Source organism: Triticum urartu, chromosome 3A (genome assembly GCF_056163025.1).
Source record: "Triticum urartu cultivar PI428250 chromosome 3A, HENAU_Tu73, whole genome shotgun sequence".
Taxonomy (NCBI): Eukaryota; Viridiplantae; Streptophyta; class Magnoliopsida; order Poales; family Poaceae; genus Triticum; species Triticum urartu.
The window spans coordinates 24,866,430-24,885,275 of record NC_141875.1 but is presented as its reverse complement, the minus strand read 5'-3'; the positions used below and the strand labels follow the sequence as shown (position 1 = coordinate 24,885,275).

Here is an 18,846-nt window from a genome sequence, read left to right as displayed (position 1 = left end):
AATTACAGTAGTTTGCTGATGATGGGGTAGCTTAAGGTTTGTCAGCATTTCCCTCCATTTTCTGTTGTTACTTTGCCTCTTTTTTTAGCTGGTTGTTACTTTGCCTTTGGTAGTTCATCAGAAAACTCTCTGCTCAATAGTAATATTCAAGGGACATGCACATAAATATCTGTTTGCCGTGATGCATTCGATGTCCGCTTAACGTGCATAGGGGATGCTATATAGTACTATTATTGTTATTTATGCTTTTAGGATATCACATATTCCCGGTAGATGGTCAAGGGTTTGTGCAACTCAACAAAGTGGCAGCTCAGTTATCCTCGATGGTATGATATCCAAAATCCGCCGTATGATATTAAAAATCCGCTCTTATCGAGTCAATTTTTGTGGAATAATCGATACATGACTCCTTGGGCTGATGGCAGTCTACAAGCCTACATGTAGTAAGGGTATCTCCAACAGCAACCCACAAAAATCCTTTCGCGTTCATCCGCGGACATGAATGCGGGAAGCAACCATCCAGCGCTAGCCGCATACATTTTCACAACAACTTAAATCAATCGGACGAAATTTGTTAAAACATGCCCGGATTTCATTTAAACATGACGGAATTCATTACAATTACATCATCAAAGCAGTGCTAGTCGGGCTCTGGATTAAAATTATACCTAATCTAAATGATCGCCGGTGTCCGGTCCCGTGTTCAGCCATCAGCCCCGAGAACTGAAGCTTCACCGTCTCCAGTTCCCCCTCGGCGCTCTCCAGCTCCGCCTCCGGAGCCCCAGAAACTAAAGTTGTCCGCCTACACGTCGCCGCCAAGCGACTAATCGGCCGCCGATGTTGAGCTCACCAAGCTTGGTGTCGACGGGAGGGGAGGAGCGGTGGCCTTCCTAGGACACGAGCGGCGGCGACTACCGTGGCACTACTCTTCCTCGCTGTTGGCGGCGCCCGCGAATGTGCCAGCTTCCTCATCGTTGTCCTCGTCGGTCTCACCAAACAATGCCTCGCCTGCCCGTCGTCGCACTCCTTGCCGGTGGCAACCACCTCCACCACCCGTTGGTAGTACCGCCAGCAGGCGAGGCTGAGCGGTAAGACTCGAGCAGCGCCTCCTACTCCGTCAAGTCCGTGTCCGGCGCGACCGCCTTGCCGGCGGTGACCTGCTCCTCTGCTTGCAGATGCTCCTGGAGGAGGTTGTGGTTATAGTTGGCGCCAACATGCGCCTCCCGGAACTACTCCTCCCGCTCCTCCCACACCATGTCCATATAATGGGCACGGGCCTCACCGATGGTAATGGTGCAATGCACCGACGAGGATGGAGTGGAGGAGAAGGGTGCCGCAGAGGAAGAGGCTGGTGCTGGTTCATTGGAGGAGGTTTCCTCCATTTGCACATCATCGTCGGAGGCGTCCTCCGGCTGCCTACCGACCTGCTAGCCGGCAGCAATGGCGGCCATCTCCTTCTTTTGTTCCGACGTAAGCCTGTCCCATAGAGCTTGGCGGGGGGCGGTGCAGAGAAGGATGACTGTGGCTATGGCCAGGGCAACGGTTTATATAGCACTAGTGGACGGCAGAGAGACGGACGAGTGGCGCCGGAGGAGACACATCGGCAACCGCGTACCATCAATGTGGGCGGCAGATGGACGGACGGGCGGCTGTCATGCCGTTTGAATGCACGATAGTTGACTGCACCGGAAAGCGGAGCGGGCGGCGGCCTCTCGGCCGGCGTGCCGCTTCAATGCCAGCGCCACTGAGTGGTCGCGTCCGCTCTGGCCGGACATGAATGCGGGCACTGACGCTCAGGAGCGGCGCTGACTGTTTCGGACGGAAAGCGAGCGTGGGGGGGGGGGGTGGTTGGTGGGCCGGGGCAATCAGAAGTGGGCTTGAGAGCGGTCCGGACGCCCGCAAAGCCCCCCGTGTTTGTCTCCGGTTTGCGAGAGAAATCGTGTTCGGACCGCTCCACGGACCGATACAGGTCGGCGTTAGATGGCTTCCGCGGTATGGACAGTGCGTTCCGGACGGTTGCAGGAGGTTTGCGGGTGCGCCTTGGAGATGCCCTAATGCTGGCAGACTACTTATGTGTGTTTACAACTTTAGATACAAAATAGTTATCTAGGTGGTGCAGAAGAGCTGATAGGTGCGTTGTAGTATTGTTCTGTAAGGCATGATGAACGTGTTTGTCCAAAGTTCCTCTCCTTTGCTGGCACGGGTTCGCATTCTATATTTGATGGCTAAGCTCTTTGCTGTGTCAAGCTATGCTGCTGCTACTGCAAGCTTCTCAGCTTATTTGATAGCACCGGAGGTTCTCTATGAGGTACTACTATCTTACTTGGATTGCGTGCTCTGTTTTCCCTTGCGTATTTCTTTTCCTGAGAGAAGGATTCACGTACCTTTGAGCCTAAGAATTGGCGTTAATCCTTTGTCCCAGGAAAGGACAGACACATTTAAAGCAAGTGATGCATGCTATATTTGGTGAAGAACCAGGGTCATTCTGTTTGTGCCAGTACGTCGCTGGATTCACAGAAAGGATTCTCGACTTCTGCTGAATACTTATATTGATTAATTAAATGGGGAAAAATACATAATTAAGATAATATAAATAACAAGGAAAAAAGATACTGGATAGGCTGATTTTGGTAGTTTCTTTTGTTGTTGGCAGCTCCTTCCTGAGCTCTTTCCCTATGTCCTTTCTCAGTAGCTGCCGACCTGGTCTATTTAGCTCAACTGTTTCTATTTGTAGCTGGCGATCCTGGCAGATATTGTTGAACTTTCTATATAAAGCTGAAGAACAGGACAGAGCAAGGAAGATGGAAAAGAGAAGTGCGGGGTAAAAAATATATTTGGAACTACTGCTACTGAGAAGGAGAAAGCGGCTGGTTCAATAAAATTAGATAATTATGTTTCCTGTATATTTTGACATTCTTAACTATTGCAAGTGGTAACTATCCTGGCTTCTTTTGCGTAATGGATGTGACTTGCGCAAGGATCATTTGATCAGCGCCGAGTTCTTTCTTATACTGGGTTCTCCGATGCTCACTTCCTCTCTGGCTATGTGTTAAGGAGTTGTTTGGTTATCTGCATCTATTTTGGGCACTTTGCATATCCCGACTTAGTCTGGATGAGTGAATACATGTCAAAACCAAATTTTGCACATAGTTTGTTTGCCTGCATCCCCTCGAGTCTGATTTGTAGCGTCAGCTTGCCCTTCTTCCCCGAGGCGCTCCCTTTGCCCTTCCCGTCAAAGGCGACATCCCTTTGTCATTGCCTCCCATGATGAACTTGTCAATCTACAATGAATATACACATATGAACTAGGGCTCCAATAAAAAATGTACTACATGTATGATCAAGTTTGTTTCGGACGACCCCGACAAAGATATCCAAAGTGCCGATGAATCGATTCGAGGGTTTGTTCAAAACCTCAAAATTCATACCCCGTGTGTGCGAAACCCTCGAATCTTCGTTGCGGCTAGGCTATATCCAAAGTGTCGATGAATCAAGTCGAGGGTTTGTTCAAATCCTAGAAATCCCTACCCCGTGTGCGTGAAAACTCTTGAATCTCTAAACAAAATTGATTCATTCGGTCCCAAAATCGAAGCCCAACTAGGTGTCTACAAACCATGGCAAATGTTACGTGGCCACATAAAAATTGATGCAACCGAGGGAGCAGAGGGCATACCGGCATTGACGTGGAGGAGGGTGCTCGTTGCGGTGCTCACCGTGCAGATTTTGTGGTCCCGCGGTGAGAGATAGAGGGGAGAGTGAGCAGGGAGAGAAGGGGAGAGTGAAGCGGTGGGTGAAGGAGAGAGTGGGCAGTGCACGGAGGAGAGAGTGGGCAGTGGGCGGAGGGTGAGGGTTGTTACGACGTCGCTTCGGAAACCAACGCGACTTCTACCACGTGTCCCCGCGTGTGCGGCCGTTGTAACCTACGTGCGCCCCCTCCAAATCCTCGGGTTTGGCTCGGTGGAAACAGTGGATTTTACCGTTCCTCCAAAGTCAGGGTCAGAGGTGCTTTAATCACCGTGCCATGCATGGCCAGTAATGTTTGTAAACAATCCAAACAACCAAAAAACAAAAAAAAATCCTGCATCCAAGGCCTGGTTAGATTTGGTGCAGGTAGCCAAACACATATTAAATGACATTCAGTCGCCATGTGCTATTCGAAAATCTCAAGTCTGGAATGACTGGAAGAACGGATGGACAGCTATTGGAAACAAAGAGCACACATAGATTGGTTGAGAAATGGTGACCATAATACACATTTTTTCACAATTGTTGTTCACAGAGAAAAAAGTGAAACAAAATCACTAGGCTGCATGGATGACCATGGGGGGTTTATTTTAGGTTAGGGGGCTTTAAAGGATCACATTCATAATTTCTACAACCCCCTCTTCACTGCACAACCTGCTAGTACAAACTTGGCTGATTTGCTCCAACCTGCTAGTGCAGCCTCTGTTCTCCCTTCTCCGAAAAAGAAATCATAATTCAATACTCCAATTGGTACTACAAGTAATGACATATACAAAGAAGTGGCACAAATTAAGGACGCCACAATTGATAGATTCTCTGAACCACGTCTTATACAAACCCACCATAATCTTCCGAGCATGCTCTGCAAAACAAAAGAATACGCTTCGCCATGTTATTAATCTCTACTTATACTTTCCCGTCAAAAAAATAATAAGCTCTACTTATACTCCTACTATTTATATTACCTACATATACATATACACCTAAAAAAAGAATAAAGTTTCGTCTCCCATAAAAAAACCATTTCGCACTCCGCCCGTCCTCCCACCCACGTACGCCTTTTTTTTTTCTCTCCACTTCCGGTTCGCTTCCCTCTCCCGCCGCCGCCGCCGCCGCCCACGCTTCTTTCCTCACCGCGCCCCCCCTATCTTCTTCCCCTAACCCGGCTAGGGTTCTCACCCGCCGCCGCTTCGTTGCTGCCACATAATATCTCCTCCCCTTCCCCGTGCTCCGGGCGGCATGATGTCGCCGATTCTGCGTCCGAGCGCGACGAGGCCGCCCCATGGTTCCCATCGGCGCTACATGATCCGGCGCCTCCGCCAGCCTCCTCTCCGTACGACGCCGCTGGTCCTCTGCAATGCCGCCACCCGACGGCCTCCACAAACACCACCACCACGGTCGGATCTTGGACGGCAAGCGGCGATGGCGTGCAGCGGAAGAGCAAGAGGGGGGGTGTCAAGGCTGGTCGCCGCCGCGAAGATACCGGCGCCCGTGCGAGCGGTGATGGCGTGGCGGCAAAAGAAGATCGCCTTCCCAGCGCGCCGCGCGCTGGCCACCGCCCCCCGCCCCCGCGCCCGCAAGAGAGGTACGCCGTCGCGCCTCGACGTACTCCCTAGTCCCTACTCCCGTGCACGCATGGTCGAGTCTGTATGGCTTCACCGTCCATTGGTCGATTCGTCACCGTGGGTATACTCCAGTTAGCAATCACGTAGGACGAAGTTGGCTGCTGGTTCGATGGCCTCCACATTTCTTATCTGGATGCCATATGAGCTCCCAGTGTTTGGTTGTTTTTTCAGTTCAGTTAATTGATCTGAATTAGTGGTTTATAGTTGCCACACGCAGAGCGACACCTCCTACTTTAATTGAGTTCGCATCACCACTGCAGAATTCACTTGTCGATTGTTTTACCACTCCACTCAGTGGGATAAAACAGTATCTTGATGAACAATTGCCATTTTCCAGGATGTGTATCTGTAGCATCTAAAACAAAGCAAGCACATGCCATGATAATAATGTCGTACTGATATGGCCTATCTCAAATTGATTTAGAGGACCTCCTTGGAGCTGAGAAGCTCCACGTCCACGCAATCCAAAGTCTCCCTCGCCGCCTGCTCCCGATGCAGCCACTGTCGTGGATGAGCATCTCCTTCCACGCGGCCGTTTTTTTATGGATTCGTGGCCGCAGGCGCCTACAGTCACACATGACAAGGCTCATGTAGCGACCAGCGATCGTGTGTCATCTGGGCTCCGAGGCCAAGCATGTTCGGTTTCCCTCTCAGATTACACCCTCTCATCTCCCTTACGTGGTAAGCAGGCTTGGATTGAGTGGAACAACGAATAGCTAGACATCTGAAAATTAGAACCGGTTCGTTTCTGTTAAGGTGTGTAAATCACAGACTCACAGTTCAGTAGAGAGAAATACCACATCACCTGTAATGGAATTTCACCAGCTGCACTTGCATCAACAAAACATATACATGTACTGACAGACTACATGCCACTGCAAATGTGGAACATGTTGTTTCTCATGTTTTTGGTAGTAGGTAATTGTAATTATATTCCTGTTGAAGCAGGGAACAAAATACCAGGTCACCTGTAGTGCAATTTCACATGCTGGACTTGCATGAACAAAACATACATGTATACTGACTACATGCCCCTGCAAATGTGTAACATCTTGTTTCTCATGTTTTCTCATGTTTCTTTGTGATAGTTGTAATTATATTCAGGTGGAGACATTTTCCCATTCATAACTATTTATGGGAAACCTGGACTTTTTAGTCTGGTAGGTAAGTACATATGTGAAACAGCATGTTCCACATTTTCTTCTAACATCTGTGGTGATCTAGGACTACTGAATAATGCAATATGTGGGTTAGCCATAGAAGTTATGCTATATATATTATTCCCCTCGACAGTCTGCATTATGCTACTTAGAATAATCCATTGGTTAGCGTGATGGAAGACTTAGAATGCATGCTAATACTATGTCTTTATTTTTTGAAAGAAGCAAGTGACATGCAAATAGGCTACAATTTATCCTAAAATTCTAAATGAAGAGCCTTGTTACATGGCATGGCAATATGAAACTTATTATTTAGTAATGGGCATGATAAAAAAATGGAGTACATCTTGATTTAGTTTAGTAGTTCATAAAACTGTATTTAGTTGATTAATAAAGCAAATTTAAGTTGTATTGCCTTTTTTTGTTACTCCAGAGAGCTTACTTGTATTCATATCCAGGTGTCCATGATGCCGGTATTGGGGTACGAGGGCGCACTTCCAGGGCGGACTACCGGCAGTTGATGAAGTGCAGGTCTCTTCTGGAGTACATGGGGGATGATTGCAAGGTGTGCGAGGAGAGTGGAGGGCGTTGTCGGATCAACACCGCCTATGATATCTTCGAGTGCCACTGCTCCGACCGCATTTCTCCGTCCACCTGTGGTGAGCTTCACACGCATAATAGTGGCAGTGAGTTTGACCTGTGCAAAAATGATGCACTGGTTTAGTTCTGTTTACTCTTCAGTTTAGTACATGGGAGGTTTACAGGAAAAATGAGCATAGCGTGCATGCGCGTACCTGCTGATTATTACAGTATGTGGACTAAAATGAACTACAGACTAGTGCAATCTCAACAGAACTCATGCACCGGTCTAGTTCTGTACCCTTAGTACTCTGTTTTTTTAAAGCAACACCACTTCATTAAATTGAAATAACAGTTACATCGTTATAAGCAGGGGGATAATATCCCCAGGGGGGCTCATCCAGCCAAATACTACCACTTTATTGGTCTTGTTCTGTACCCTTAGTACTCTTTGTTTTTCGTGCACTGTGGATCATGCAGAAAAAACTAACAGAGCATGCACGTTCCTGATAATTGCTATCAGGACTGAGATGTACCATCCATTGCAATGTCAATGAAACACATGCTTCTAATTCACAGTGTATGTGATATTTTATATTGGCTATCGAATCCATATAGGTCTTTTCTTTTTGCCAAACCTGTATATTGGCGACATATTACTCATTCAAAAGAAAGTCAATGCTCTATTGTTCTTGACTATCCTGCAGTGTATTTTCTTTTAGTATGTTTCATCGGCAGAATATTGAAGAATCATATAGGATACCTGTTCCCCCTAATTGTGTGCTATGCATACTGACACCATCACTGCAATGTCAATGAAACACACGTTTTTTTTTATTGAATCTGTATCGGCTATTAAATCTACACATGCCTATAACTTCTTCTTTTTTTGCCAAACCTGTATTTGAGCGACATGGTAGCTCAAGCAAAAGAAACTCACATATGTAGTCCATTCTATTGTTCTTCACTATCTTTCAACGTGTTAATTTTTTGGTGTATCTGATTGGCAGAATATGTAAGATTAATATATGATACTTGTCTTTTTCTTTTGGAAAAACAACCAATGTAGTACTATTGGACGGCATTTCTTTTATTCATAAATGTTATGTTATATTCCAGGTACAAGAAGAGAGCGAAGAAGATTATGCTAATAGGTATGCTAAATTTTTTGCCATCTTTTCATGTGTAATGATTTAAATACCAGCAGTTTACTGATAGTGAATTTCTATGACAAAATAGGAACTTCAAAATTTATCATATCTGTAATCATTAAAAATTGAAATAAAAATTTGAGTCAAGCAACTCCCGGATTGTGCATATTAGCATGACTGGTCAATTTATGCCATTTACCCTTCCCTGGACCTTGCGCAAGCGGGAGCTACATGCACCGGGCTGCCCTTTTTTTAGCTTGTTGCTACTTTTGCTACCAAGTACTCTTGCAGAAATAGAAACTTAAACTACTGACGGTCGGAAATAATAGTATTATAACTTCTGGTTTGCAAAAGGAAATAACATCTGCTTCCATCTCAGGTATAACATCGGCAGCTGCAACCTTTCTCTTTGCACGTCTTTATGTGCTGATATATTTCTCCTATAAAAGCCGCTACTCTACCCGCCATCCTGAGTTACCTTTGTCGCGCAGTAGTTTTGGATCGCATGATCTGCCTTGTTGGCTTGATTTTACGGTGCTGTCAAAAATCGCTCCGTTCGTTTCTCTGCACGTTATTCTTTCGTGCTTCAGTGGATGTCAGGCGGGCCTCCTTTCTCCACGGGCCCATTTTACAGCTACACTGGGAAGAAATCTCAGTGTCACTTATTTTTTGTGCGCAGTCAAAGCGGGTGAAAACCTAGCTGCCAATCCCCTCCCGTCCTCGATCCCCACACCCCATGCCTCGTCTTTCCTCCTCTCGACCGCCGCCATGCCCCTTCTCCTCCTTCTCTACCCAGCGCTGCCTCTCCTCCTCTTCTTCGATCAGATCCTGTCGGATCCTCTCCCGCGTGCCAGCTTCTCCTCGAAGAGAAGGGTCACATGGTTCAGCCCTGGTGAAGTTGGTCTTGGGCACGCTGCTGCTGGAGGGAAGGCGGTCCGCCGGCACTCGTGTCTCCTAACCAGGCGTTTCTCCCCCCGGCGCCCAAGGTGAATCCACGACCTAGGACATGGTATGTAGGTAAATTCTTCCCAATCCCTGCTCCCCTCCAGTTCCCCGTTCTTGTTGCTGTGTGATTGTTGTGTCCGTTCTTTCTTCCTCTCTGACGGCGCCTCGCACCGGCAACTTCTGTCAGGTGCCGTGCTGTTCTTCCTCCCCTTCGATTGTTCCATGGCCACCAGCAGCAACAGGAGGAAAGTCAAGCCCCGATGTTGACCAGATTCGTGCCCCTGTATTTAGTTGATCTGGTTTGTTCTTCTGGTAAGAGAAGTAGCATCAGTTGGTACAGTTTTTTTTTCCATTTATGCAAGAATTGGTAAGTTAAGTATGTCATCTTCTATCCATGTTTGTGAAGTAACATTGTGCAACAATTTCCCTGTAAAATAAATTTTGGGATGAATTGGTGGTCACACACACCCATGACACTTTTTCTTTGAAGCTTGTATATGCAGCACTAAGTACTAACTAAATTTCTTAATCACAGGATGTATAGCTTTCTTTCACAGCTTGGTTGAAGAGCACATTCGGTGTGCCCGCCATGACTGCTTGTTCTGCTCGTTGTTTCTTTCGATTGTTGTCATGGCCCTCGGTCCTTTGGTTGCTCCGTACGTTTCAGCTTCTCCATGGGGCCGTGTTTTTTTTTGCGATCCCTTTGGTGTGCCCCGGTTCTGTCCTCCCTGACTCTTTATTTTTCTCCCCCCTACAGGATCTATGAGGTTGCTGCTGGTTTTTGTGTTCTTGGCTGTGTTTCATCTTTACCCACCGTGGTGAGCTGCCACTTCACTCCCTTCTGCCTCCTGTTTGATAAAGAATCTCCGATCTGAGCAGTTCTTGTTTTCTTCATTTTCTTTCCTCCGTAGTCGTGTAGGTGTCGTGATTTTGGTCAATATGATAATCATTCTTGACCTTCTCAGTGTGAGCAGTGTAATAATAAGTAAATTGTAGTTATTTGCACATGGAAATATTTTTGCTCATATGCAGAGAAATTTGTAAAAGAGAACAATCAAGTTGATGCTGTTGTTTCTCATATGCAGAGGTCTGCGTTTGGGGTAACAAATAATTTTATTATTATTCTTGCAGGCGGTCACACAATGGCCGCCGTATAGAAGTAGAAATTCCTACTCTCAAAAGTAAAACAGTACCAGGTGGGCTGCGATTTTCCGCCATCGCGGATACTCTTTGAGAATGCCGATGCTTTACCAAAAAAGTATGTTGTTGCTTGTTTCACTATATTGTCTTCCCATGCCCACATGGATTTGCTATACTGCTCTTGGAGATAGAAACGATTAGCTGAAAATTATGATGCTTAGTAATAAGATCATGGTTTAGTATTCAGGCAGCTATATTTTCTTACCATTTGTCCATGTTTTACGTTTTAGAAAGAAATGTTACACATAAGGCATTGGTTATACTGAGGCCTGCGTCTAATCATTAGGCAGCAATGTCTGGACTACTTTCTACCAAATAGTGATAAGTTGGCTATTCTTTTGTGTCTACTTGTGCAGCTGTGTGATGATGTCGATGAAGTCAGATTGTATATAATGCATGGCGGTAGCATACCCTAGCGCGGCTTGGGCAAGGGCACAACTGGTGACGTCCGCGGGTGGGATGACAACGGAGGCTGTGGACCATCAGCAGGTACGAGTTCAAGTCATCATCATAGGCTCCTCGATTTTTTCTCTCCTGCTTGTGCTGAGGATATCTCAATTTCTTGATTTTATCTCAGGAAAACAACATCAACCTTAAAATTATAATGCATCCCACACTGTACTTTTCTGAATCATGTCGTATGCAAGGGGTCTCTTAAATACTAATGCACATGTTTCTCATGACCCCTTCTGTAATTTTAGTTTGTGTGTCTTACTTTATACATATTGCATGAAACACATTTTTATCTCAGCAAGTATTCTGCTATAAGCAATGGAGTTACAATTCTATATCCATTGATGGGAAAGGATGATCTTAATCTAACAGATTTGAACATTTATATTGATTAGAAAGGTTGACCAAAACTGTTGGCACATATTAATCATCATCGGGAGGTCGACTAATAATCACATTGAGCTACTGTAGAAATACAAAGGTATATATCCGTTTTCCAGTGCCCTAATATTTATTTAGAAATTAGATCGTCTTGAAAAATGCACTTCTACCTATTGATTTATGCTGCCTTAGATAGCCCCATTTCTACTGAAGAAGAACATGCTCTACGGAGGTGGTCATATGGTCTGAATTTGCCATTGGTTATAACCTGACGTCATGTTTTAGCTGTCTAATTAGACAAGGAGTAATAACCCAAAGTTCCCAAACACACCTTCTATTCTAGCCTTTTGACTTTGGGAAGCCACATGATCCAGGGAATATAGAACTAGATTGTAGGTTTACTAAATACTTAGCTCCGCACTAATATCCCTCAGGTACATGTCTTTTCCTTTCTTTCCCCTTTAGTGCCTACTTATTTCAAGAGGTCGATAGTTTTGGCTGTAGGAATCGCTGCATCATTTGTTTGGCGTGCTTTTCACTTCTAGTTTGTTTACATCTGGTATATTTTTTCTAGGTCACCCGCACTATTTAATTGTTTGTTGCTCTGCCTGCTGGGTCGAAACATTGCTATGGATGGGGAGTATAATCGATTTCAGGAATTATCAATTTTGACATCCATGTTTCCATAATAGACACTTAAGATTTATCTTTTCAGTTCTCCACGCCTTTTCATTCTTTAGCCAGAGAGTGCGGTCATTATTATACAATTATTTAGGTAACAGTCTATCGCTGCCCAAACCCAAATGATTATTTTGCAGTGTAACCATTTACGAGATAGGTTCCGTGTTACCATGTTCGTCTAAGTAAAGCACTCACATGAGTTAGGCATTTTCTCTCCTTCCTAGAGATGCACATGATATTTGTTTCACTTTGTGTTGTTGTAAGTTCCAGTCGTCGTATGATGCACATGCTAATAATATATTCTCTCAAGATATTGATAGATTACAATACAAATGGTCTTTAAAGTCCAGTTGGAAGCTCCTCCCTGTAATTGATGAAGGCAAGATTTACTACTTCCAGGGAGTAAGAGGTATATGCCTGCGATTGCCTGCTCTATTTCTGCCTAAACAACATATGTAGGCATGCTCATGGAAGTGAGAGGGAAATTAAGAGGGAGATAAAGAGCGAGAGAGAAAAAACGCTAGGAAGATAGTTCTGCAAAAAAAAAAACCTAAAAGCCAAACTACATCATCCGCAAAAAGCAATAGGGAAATGCGTAAGATCCTTTCAGGACAAGAAGAACAGAATTGTTACAGGCTTACAGTATGCATTGTTCCTAATTATAGCTATGACAGAGTTATGCTTAGCATTCTCTTTTTTTTTTTCTATCCTGCAAAGTGTAAACTTTAACCAAGGCCTGTTGACAACCCAGGACATCGATGTTGTAGCTCAGAAGCTGTAAACGAAGCACTCGTTCAGAGAATCAGAAATATCAGCCTCAATATGAAAAGAAAGCTTCAGAGGAGCACTGAACTGCCCCCTGAGCTGCTTTAACAGCAGTAGTTTTCATCCCAAGAGTTGAACAGAAACGCCTCTGCTTATAAGTAATCAACTTCCGATTTTGCAAGTTTATATGCTAAAATAAGTAGCAACGAACCAGGAAATCTCCAGCATGGATGGTTCCCATTTCCATAGTACCAGTACTTTCACAAAGAAACACGTTTATAGGCCACTTTTCTTTAAGTTACATGAGCTTATGAAGTTAATAGGATAATCCACATGAAGACCATATGAATCATGAGACAACAGGTCAACATAATTTTCTATGCATCACATTTACTCATCTACAAACTTGGAATTGAAATCTTTATGTTCCAACTTGTAGTTCCTTCTGTCCAACCAGAAAAGAATTCTTATAATGTATTTTATCCATTTGACAGATCAAAGTACAGCAGCATTTAAAGAAGTGGCAATAATTAGCCATCTCCGTGCTGGTGAATACGCATTTGGATTTATAACATCGAGCATGATTCTTCAGGTACTTGTTTATGCACATCGCTTTCTACAGATATTTATGGCATCAACCACATTTGAATGCTTCATTCTATATAATTTACTCATTTATATGCTTTTGAGAAATTTGATTTGATAATTTCATTAGACACACAAAGATTCATACCATACTTTTGTGTGCTCTTTTTCTGTGTTACCTCATTCATGAAATAGTTATAACTTTCAGGAAAGTGTTATCCATTAGTTGGGTTGTAATCTGTGTCATCTCTTTAAATCTCAAAAGTGTTAAGATTCACCAAAAATAATTGAAGATTAAGCCTAATGTAGCCTGGCTGGGTTCATCTTATTAGTCATCTTATCCTGGCTGGTGGTTTAAATCAGTCTCTCTTACATAAATTTGTTGTGCAAGCACTGAAAAGGCCAGCTAGAGCTGCTTAAAGTTTATGGGGCCTTCACGCATTAGTCTGATAATTTGATGTCTTTTATAGCAGTTCCTTCAACTGCTAAATCCTGTGAACACTTCGAATACTATATGCTGTTGTTGTTAGGTTCTCTACTAGAAGTCACTCAAATATCATGTTATCCTCTTGCTGGTAGTTTATTTGTAACATCTCAATCCAGCATAAGCTTATTCTGAGGGCATGCCTCTTTGCGTTCGTTGAATTTGTTATTCTTTTTATAGCTTATTATGAGAGCTGCTTAAAGTTTATGGGGCCTTCACGCATTAGTCTGCTAATTTGATGTCTTTTATAGCAGTTCCTTCAACTGCTAAATCCTATGAACAGTTCGAATACTATGTGCTGTTGTTGTTAGGTTCTCTACCAGAAGTCACTCAGATATCATGTTATCCTCTTGCTGGTAGTTTATTTGTAACATCTCAATCCAGCATAAGCTTATTTTGAGGGCATGCCTCTTTGCGTTCGTTGAGTTTTTATTCTTTTTATAGCATTCTTACTATATCACCTGGATTTCTAATCTTAAATTTCTGCTATTAGCTCTCTACGGAAATAATTGTTTCTGGAGGAATGACCATGCTGCAGGTGATTACAGTGCTAGGACCTGCCACTGATAAGAACCAGGGCACCCGTTGAAACAGAATGATGACTGTGTGAGACTTAAAATATTGTCAGCGCATCAGGTATAATCGAAAACTTTCCTCCAGGCCCTGTGGGTTGCGACTGAACTTAGATTTCTGATCCCTGGCTTAAGTTCCTGTAGGTATTGGCATCTAACCTTTGTAGATGTTTACTGCTACTAAAGGAACACCAAAGTCGTGGATAATGCGACATCCGATGTACAATTTGTAGATTAGAAGCTGGAACATAAGGACTGTGTGATGGAGTAAACACTGGTTGTATATATTAGGCGGGAGGGATATTAAAGTGCGGTGCTCACACCGCACTTAGGTGGCTTACTAAGATTACTGAAAATGGTTTGTGGTTCTTGTGTGCTCACAAGAACGACAGCTTAGTTACTGATGTTATGTCATTGCAATGCAACTTCAACCGAGACCGGTTAATTTTTTTTCAAGTTTTTATTGATGCTATCGCATTGGTCTGGTACAAGGGATAACTTCACCAGGGGTGGCTGCCTAGAGTTTTCTACCCTTTACAGGCTCAGGAATAGAAATTCTGATTGCTATTTAAACCACTGATGGTAAATGGATTAAATATTGTACAATTGGTCATCTCTAACCGTAGTGCCTCATTTTTTCCATCAAGTGAGAACTTGTAAATTCCTTCAATTCTCAACAAAAAGAAATATCGCTTTTCTTTCTTCCTCCATAAGAAGAAAAGGCGATCTCGCCTTCCGCCGCCAGGGACTCGCCTCCACCGCTGGCCTCTGGCGGCTCCCCTGGTCCGACGACTTCGATCGTCGGTGTTGATCGTTTTAGGCTCTTGTAGTTTAGGGTTTTAGGCTGTTTATTGTCTTTGCTTTGGCGGCGGTGATGGCGGTGATGAATAAAGTTTCTTCATATTCTACTCCAACGAGGTGATTGGTCCTATGGTTGGGGATGAATTTGAAAATTAGTCTATTCAAGCAAGGATTATGCAGCGGTCGTGGCACCCTCGTGGTGGACATGTATCCTCTGGCTCTGCCATTGGCTCCAACGCTAGTGCGGAGCTTGGGAGATAGTCCAGGAGCGGATGTAGATTGTGGTCTGCATCGACGCCATCTAAAAGATGGTGGATCGTGTGCTAGGTTTGTGGTTCGTGGATGGTAGGTATGACTTTCTTCTTTGACGTCTTAGTCATGTGGGGGGTGTCAGATCTGGAGTTTGATGACGTGTCCGGGGTGTTGCCCTGATATGTTTCGTTCAATGGTAATGGTTTCGTCTTTGATGAGCCACCTTGGAGGTCCGCAAAGCTGCATATCAGTGATGGAGTCGTGTCGAGCTCAGGTATAGAGGTGATCCGTCATTTTTTGTTTTGGGGGCTGCTGTGGTGGTGCTAGAGGCAGGTGATGGGTGTTGGTGTCACCTCATAGGATTCTTCGGTCTTGTTTGTATTTTTACTTCTCGGGTGGTGTTTCTTTGTGCAAAGGCTAGCGTTTGGCCGTCTTCTCAGTTTTGACAGGTCGGTTTGTGTGTGGCTTGCATTATGATCCTTATGATATATAAATGAGACACGTATTACCATGAAAGAAAAAAGTACTTGTAAGTTATGCATGTTGGAATACACTTTTCCTTATTTGAAAAAAATGATGCATTTTTTAGATTTTTGAGCAAAGACATTGTGGTTGATTTTTTTTTTTTTGCATGTGTCTGAATGCGATGATAGACGGTCAAGGTTATGACGACTATTTTTATCATTATTATATGTGATTCAGTTCATATATAACCCCAGTTTTCAGTTGGTGACCCTCCTGCACCACTCTTTGCGCTACATTATTGACCCCTCTGTCAGATCAAAGTCATAGCAGCCGGTTAGGAATTTTCTGATGCTGCTAAGAATTTCTTGAAACTGAAAACCTTCTTAGTGAACTATGGGTTTGCTATATCTCAGTCGACTAAGATTTAATGAAGTCTCAGTCGACGAGGTTAGCCGTACGATTTGCTTTTGCTTAGATCGATCTGTATTCTGTAGTGCTGATGTATTTCTTGTCCAAAACGTACTGGGCTTTGTCCCAGCGGGCACTGGACCTTCTGCCGCTACATTGCTTTCCATTCTGGGCCATGGGTTGTCGCTTGCAGTTCTTTATATATTTTTTCTTTTCTGTATTTTATTTTCTCATAGGTCTTCCATGTGAATACATTGTATTTTTCTTTTTTTTTTGTTGGGCAAGTGTGCACAGTAAGAAGCTCACTAGGGCAGCTCAGTTTGTGTATTCACGTCTACTTTTATCTTTCCTTTTTATTTAAATTTTTATTTTCTATTTTAGTGTATTTATTTATCATTTTTATTAAGATATTTTTACATTTTTTATATTTATATATTTTTTATTTTTATTGAAATATCGAACATCTAAAAAATTGTAAAACAAATATTTTGGTACGCTTGAGCTATTTTTATACTAACTTTGTTGATGTCTTTTCTACATGATTTTTTTGTTTATTATATTGCCTATTTATTTATATAATTTTTGCTTTTCTAATTTATGTATTACCAAAAAATATTTTAGTCATGTTTATATGTCTTATCCTTTTCTATGTCAGGTTGATAAAGAAACAATTGTTGTTTCTTTGTATTTTTTACCACTAAAAAAAATCATGTGTTCTTGAACTAAAAAAAAACCATGTGTCCCATATGCACAATTGTATTTATGGGAACCACGTGCAACTACAAGGGGGTAGAACGCCTGCACAACTGCCTGCATCCAAACTCACTGGCAACTGCAAGGAGTACAATGTGTTTTGCAACTAGATGAGGTAGTGTGTGCGGGGATGAGATAAGAAACATGCCCGATATGTGTCATTTTACAAAAAAAAATTTATTTCTTTGTGTTTCTGAAATTTCTTCTTTCCCGACCTGGAAGTCGAGATCCAATGGAATAAGCAACTTTGGGTGTGTTCATTTTGCAAAATCGGTTGATTATGTGACTTTCTTTTATGGTCTTTACAAATATTTTTCAGGCTAATGGCCATTCTTCCTACCTTTTTGTTTTAAATTATTTATTAAAAACTTCCTATTTTTATGTTTATTTGAAAATATTGCCTTCTAGTTTACAACTACATGTCTCTCGCTCACGCGCGTCTATTGGCAATGTCGGTGTGGTGGAATTTTTGACGATGAAACTGGTTTCTTTGCTTGTAGGTAGATTCACTTACCTCGATAAATAAAGCTCCATTTTTATGTGCCACCGTCAAGTGTCATTCAGTTCTTTTTGCTGTTTATTTTGAGGTTCTTCCAGTAAAGATTGTTTTACAACTAGTAGTACTAAATTTCTTTTAGTTGGCCAAGAGACTGAAGATGAAGTGCGTTTCTCTGTTGGATTGTACTGGAAGTAGTATTTTATCAACACATTTTTTATGCTTGTATGTACTTATAGAGAAATTTTCACACCCCCTCTGTACATCCTCTGTACAGAGAGTATAGTGCATTTTTTTACACCCTCTATTCACGAGTAGGTGACAAGACAGATGTGTGCTTAGGGTTTTTGCTAAGTTGACATTTTTTTTTGTTTTTTAGGATATAAACCTCTGCTAGTTATCTTTTTTGACACATTTTTTTTCCTTTTTTTAATCTGGTGATTGCTATCATCTATATTGTTCTTTATCGGGATATTTTTTGGTGTCTCAAGAAGTGCTTCTCTCATATTCCCTCATACACATTACTGAAGCCATCAGCAGGAGTGATTCAATTCACTTGTTTTGTTTTATTCTAGTCGATATTAGTAGGTCGAAGAATATGATTTTGCAAAAACATTACTTTCGTGAAATCAGATCCATGTTTTTGAGGATTATCTTTGAACTCAAATACCCTCATATGTATTACTGGGCCATAACTAGGAGTTGTATAGCCCTTTTGTTGGTTTTTCTTTGCAACTCGACTTTCAGTTTTTGTTGTGCGGGGAGAGGCACCAGTTGCATGTCCTACAATGGGCACGCAACTGCTAGGGGGTCTTTGTTTTGTCGAAGGGGGCTACGTCGAGAGAGATGGGGCCTAGTTGCATGTCTTACACTAGGTGCGCAGCTGCATGTCTTATAACTTCGTTACAACTCGGCTTTCATTTTTGTTGTGCGGGGAGAAGCGCCAGTTGCATGTCCCACAACGGGCACGCAACTCCATGTCTTCTAACTTAGTCCCAACTAGGATGACCTTTGTTTTGTCGGAGGGGGCGGCGTCGAGAGAGATGGGGCCCAATTGCATACCCCAAGCTAGGCACATAAATGCATGTCTTCTTACTTGGTCGCAACTGCATGTCTTATAACTTAGGTATAACTTGACATCCATTTTTGTCGTACGGGGAGAGGCGCCAGTTGCATGTCCCACAACGGGGACGCAAATGCATGTCTTCTAACTTGGTTGCAACGTTATCTCAACTCCCTTTTTTTTGTATGGGGAGAGGCACTGGTTGTATGTCCCACACTAGGCACGCAACTGCATGTCTTCGACCATGGTTGCAACTGCATGTCTTATAACTTGGTTGCAACTC

The 18,846-nt window shown here is 43.2% G+C and overlaps 1 protein-coding gene across 4 annotated transcripts; it reads left to right on the top strand.

The window, feature by feature from the left end:
• Positions 1-8,532: 8,532 nt before the first annotated feature.
• LOC147978050 (uncharacterized) lies at positions 8,533-14,795 on the top strand. 4 transcript variants are annotated; one of them, XM_087546103.1, is made up of 10 exons: positions 8,533-9,268; positions 9,392-9,516; positions 9,740-9,860; positions 9,962-10,022; positions 10,761-10,893; positions 11,253-11,338; positions 12,230-12,328; positions 13,179-13,276; positions 14,247-14,389; positions 14,470-14,795. In XM_087546103.1, exons 2-5 carry the CDS (start codon positions 9,465-9,467, stop codon positions 10,818-10,820), a joined length of 294 nt encoding a protein of 97 aa, XP_087402229.1. In that variant the 5' UTR covers positions 8,533-9,268; positions 9,392-9,464; the 3' UTR covers positions 10,821-10,893; positions 11,253-11,338; positions 12,230-12,328; positions 13,179-13,276; positions 14,247-14,389; positions 14,470-14,795. The 4 variants fall into 4 exon arrangements, with proteins under 4 accessions (XP_087402229.1, XP_087402227.1, XP_087402228.1 ...); XM_087546101.1 differs by having other exon boundaries at positions 8,533-9,276; positions 12,240-12,328; XM_087546102.1 differs by having other exon boundaries at positions 8,533-9,276; positions 14,292-14,389.
• The last annotated feature ends 4,051 nt before the right edge of the window (positions 14,796-18,846 follow it).

What these genes read in the sequence shown, in the direction of transcription:
- LOC147978050 (XM_087546101.1), top strand. An exon ending in CTCGGTCCTTTGGTTGCTCC is followed by an intron (nt 9,861 to 9,961) that starts GTACGTTTCAGC and finishes TCCCCCCTACAG; the next exon opens with GATCTATGAGGTTGCTGCTG. An exon ending in TTTCATCTTTACCCACCGTG is followed by an intron (nt 10,023 to 10,760) that starts GTGAGCTGCCAC and finishes CTACTTGTGCAG; the next exon opens with CTGTGTGATGATGTCGATGA.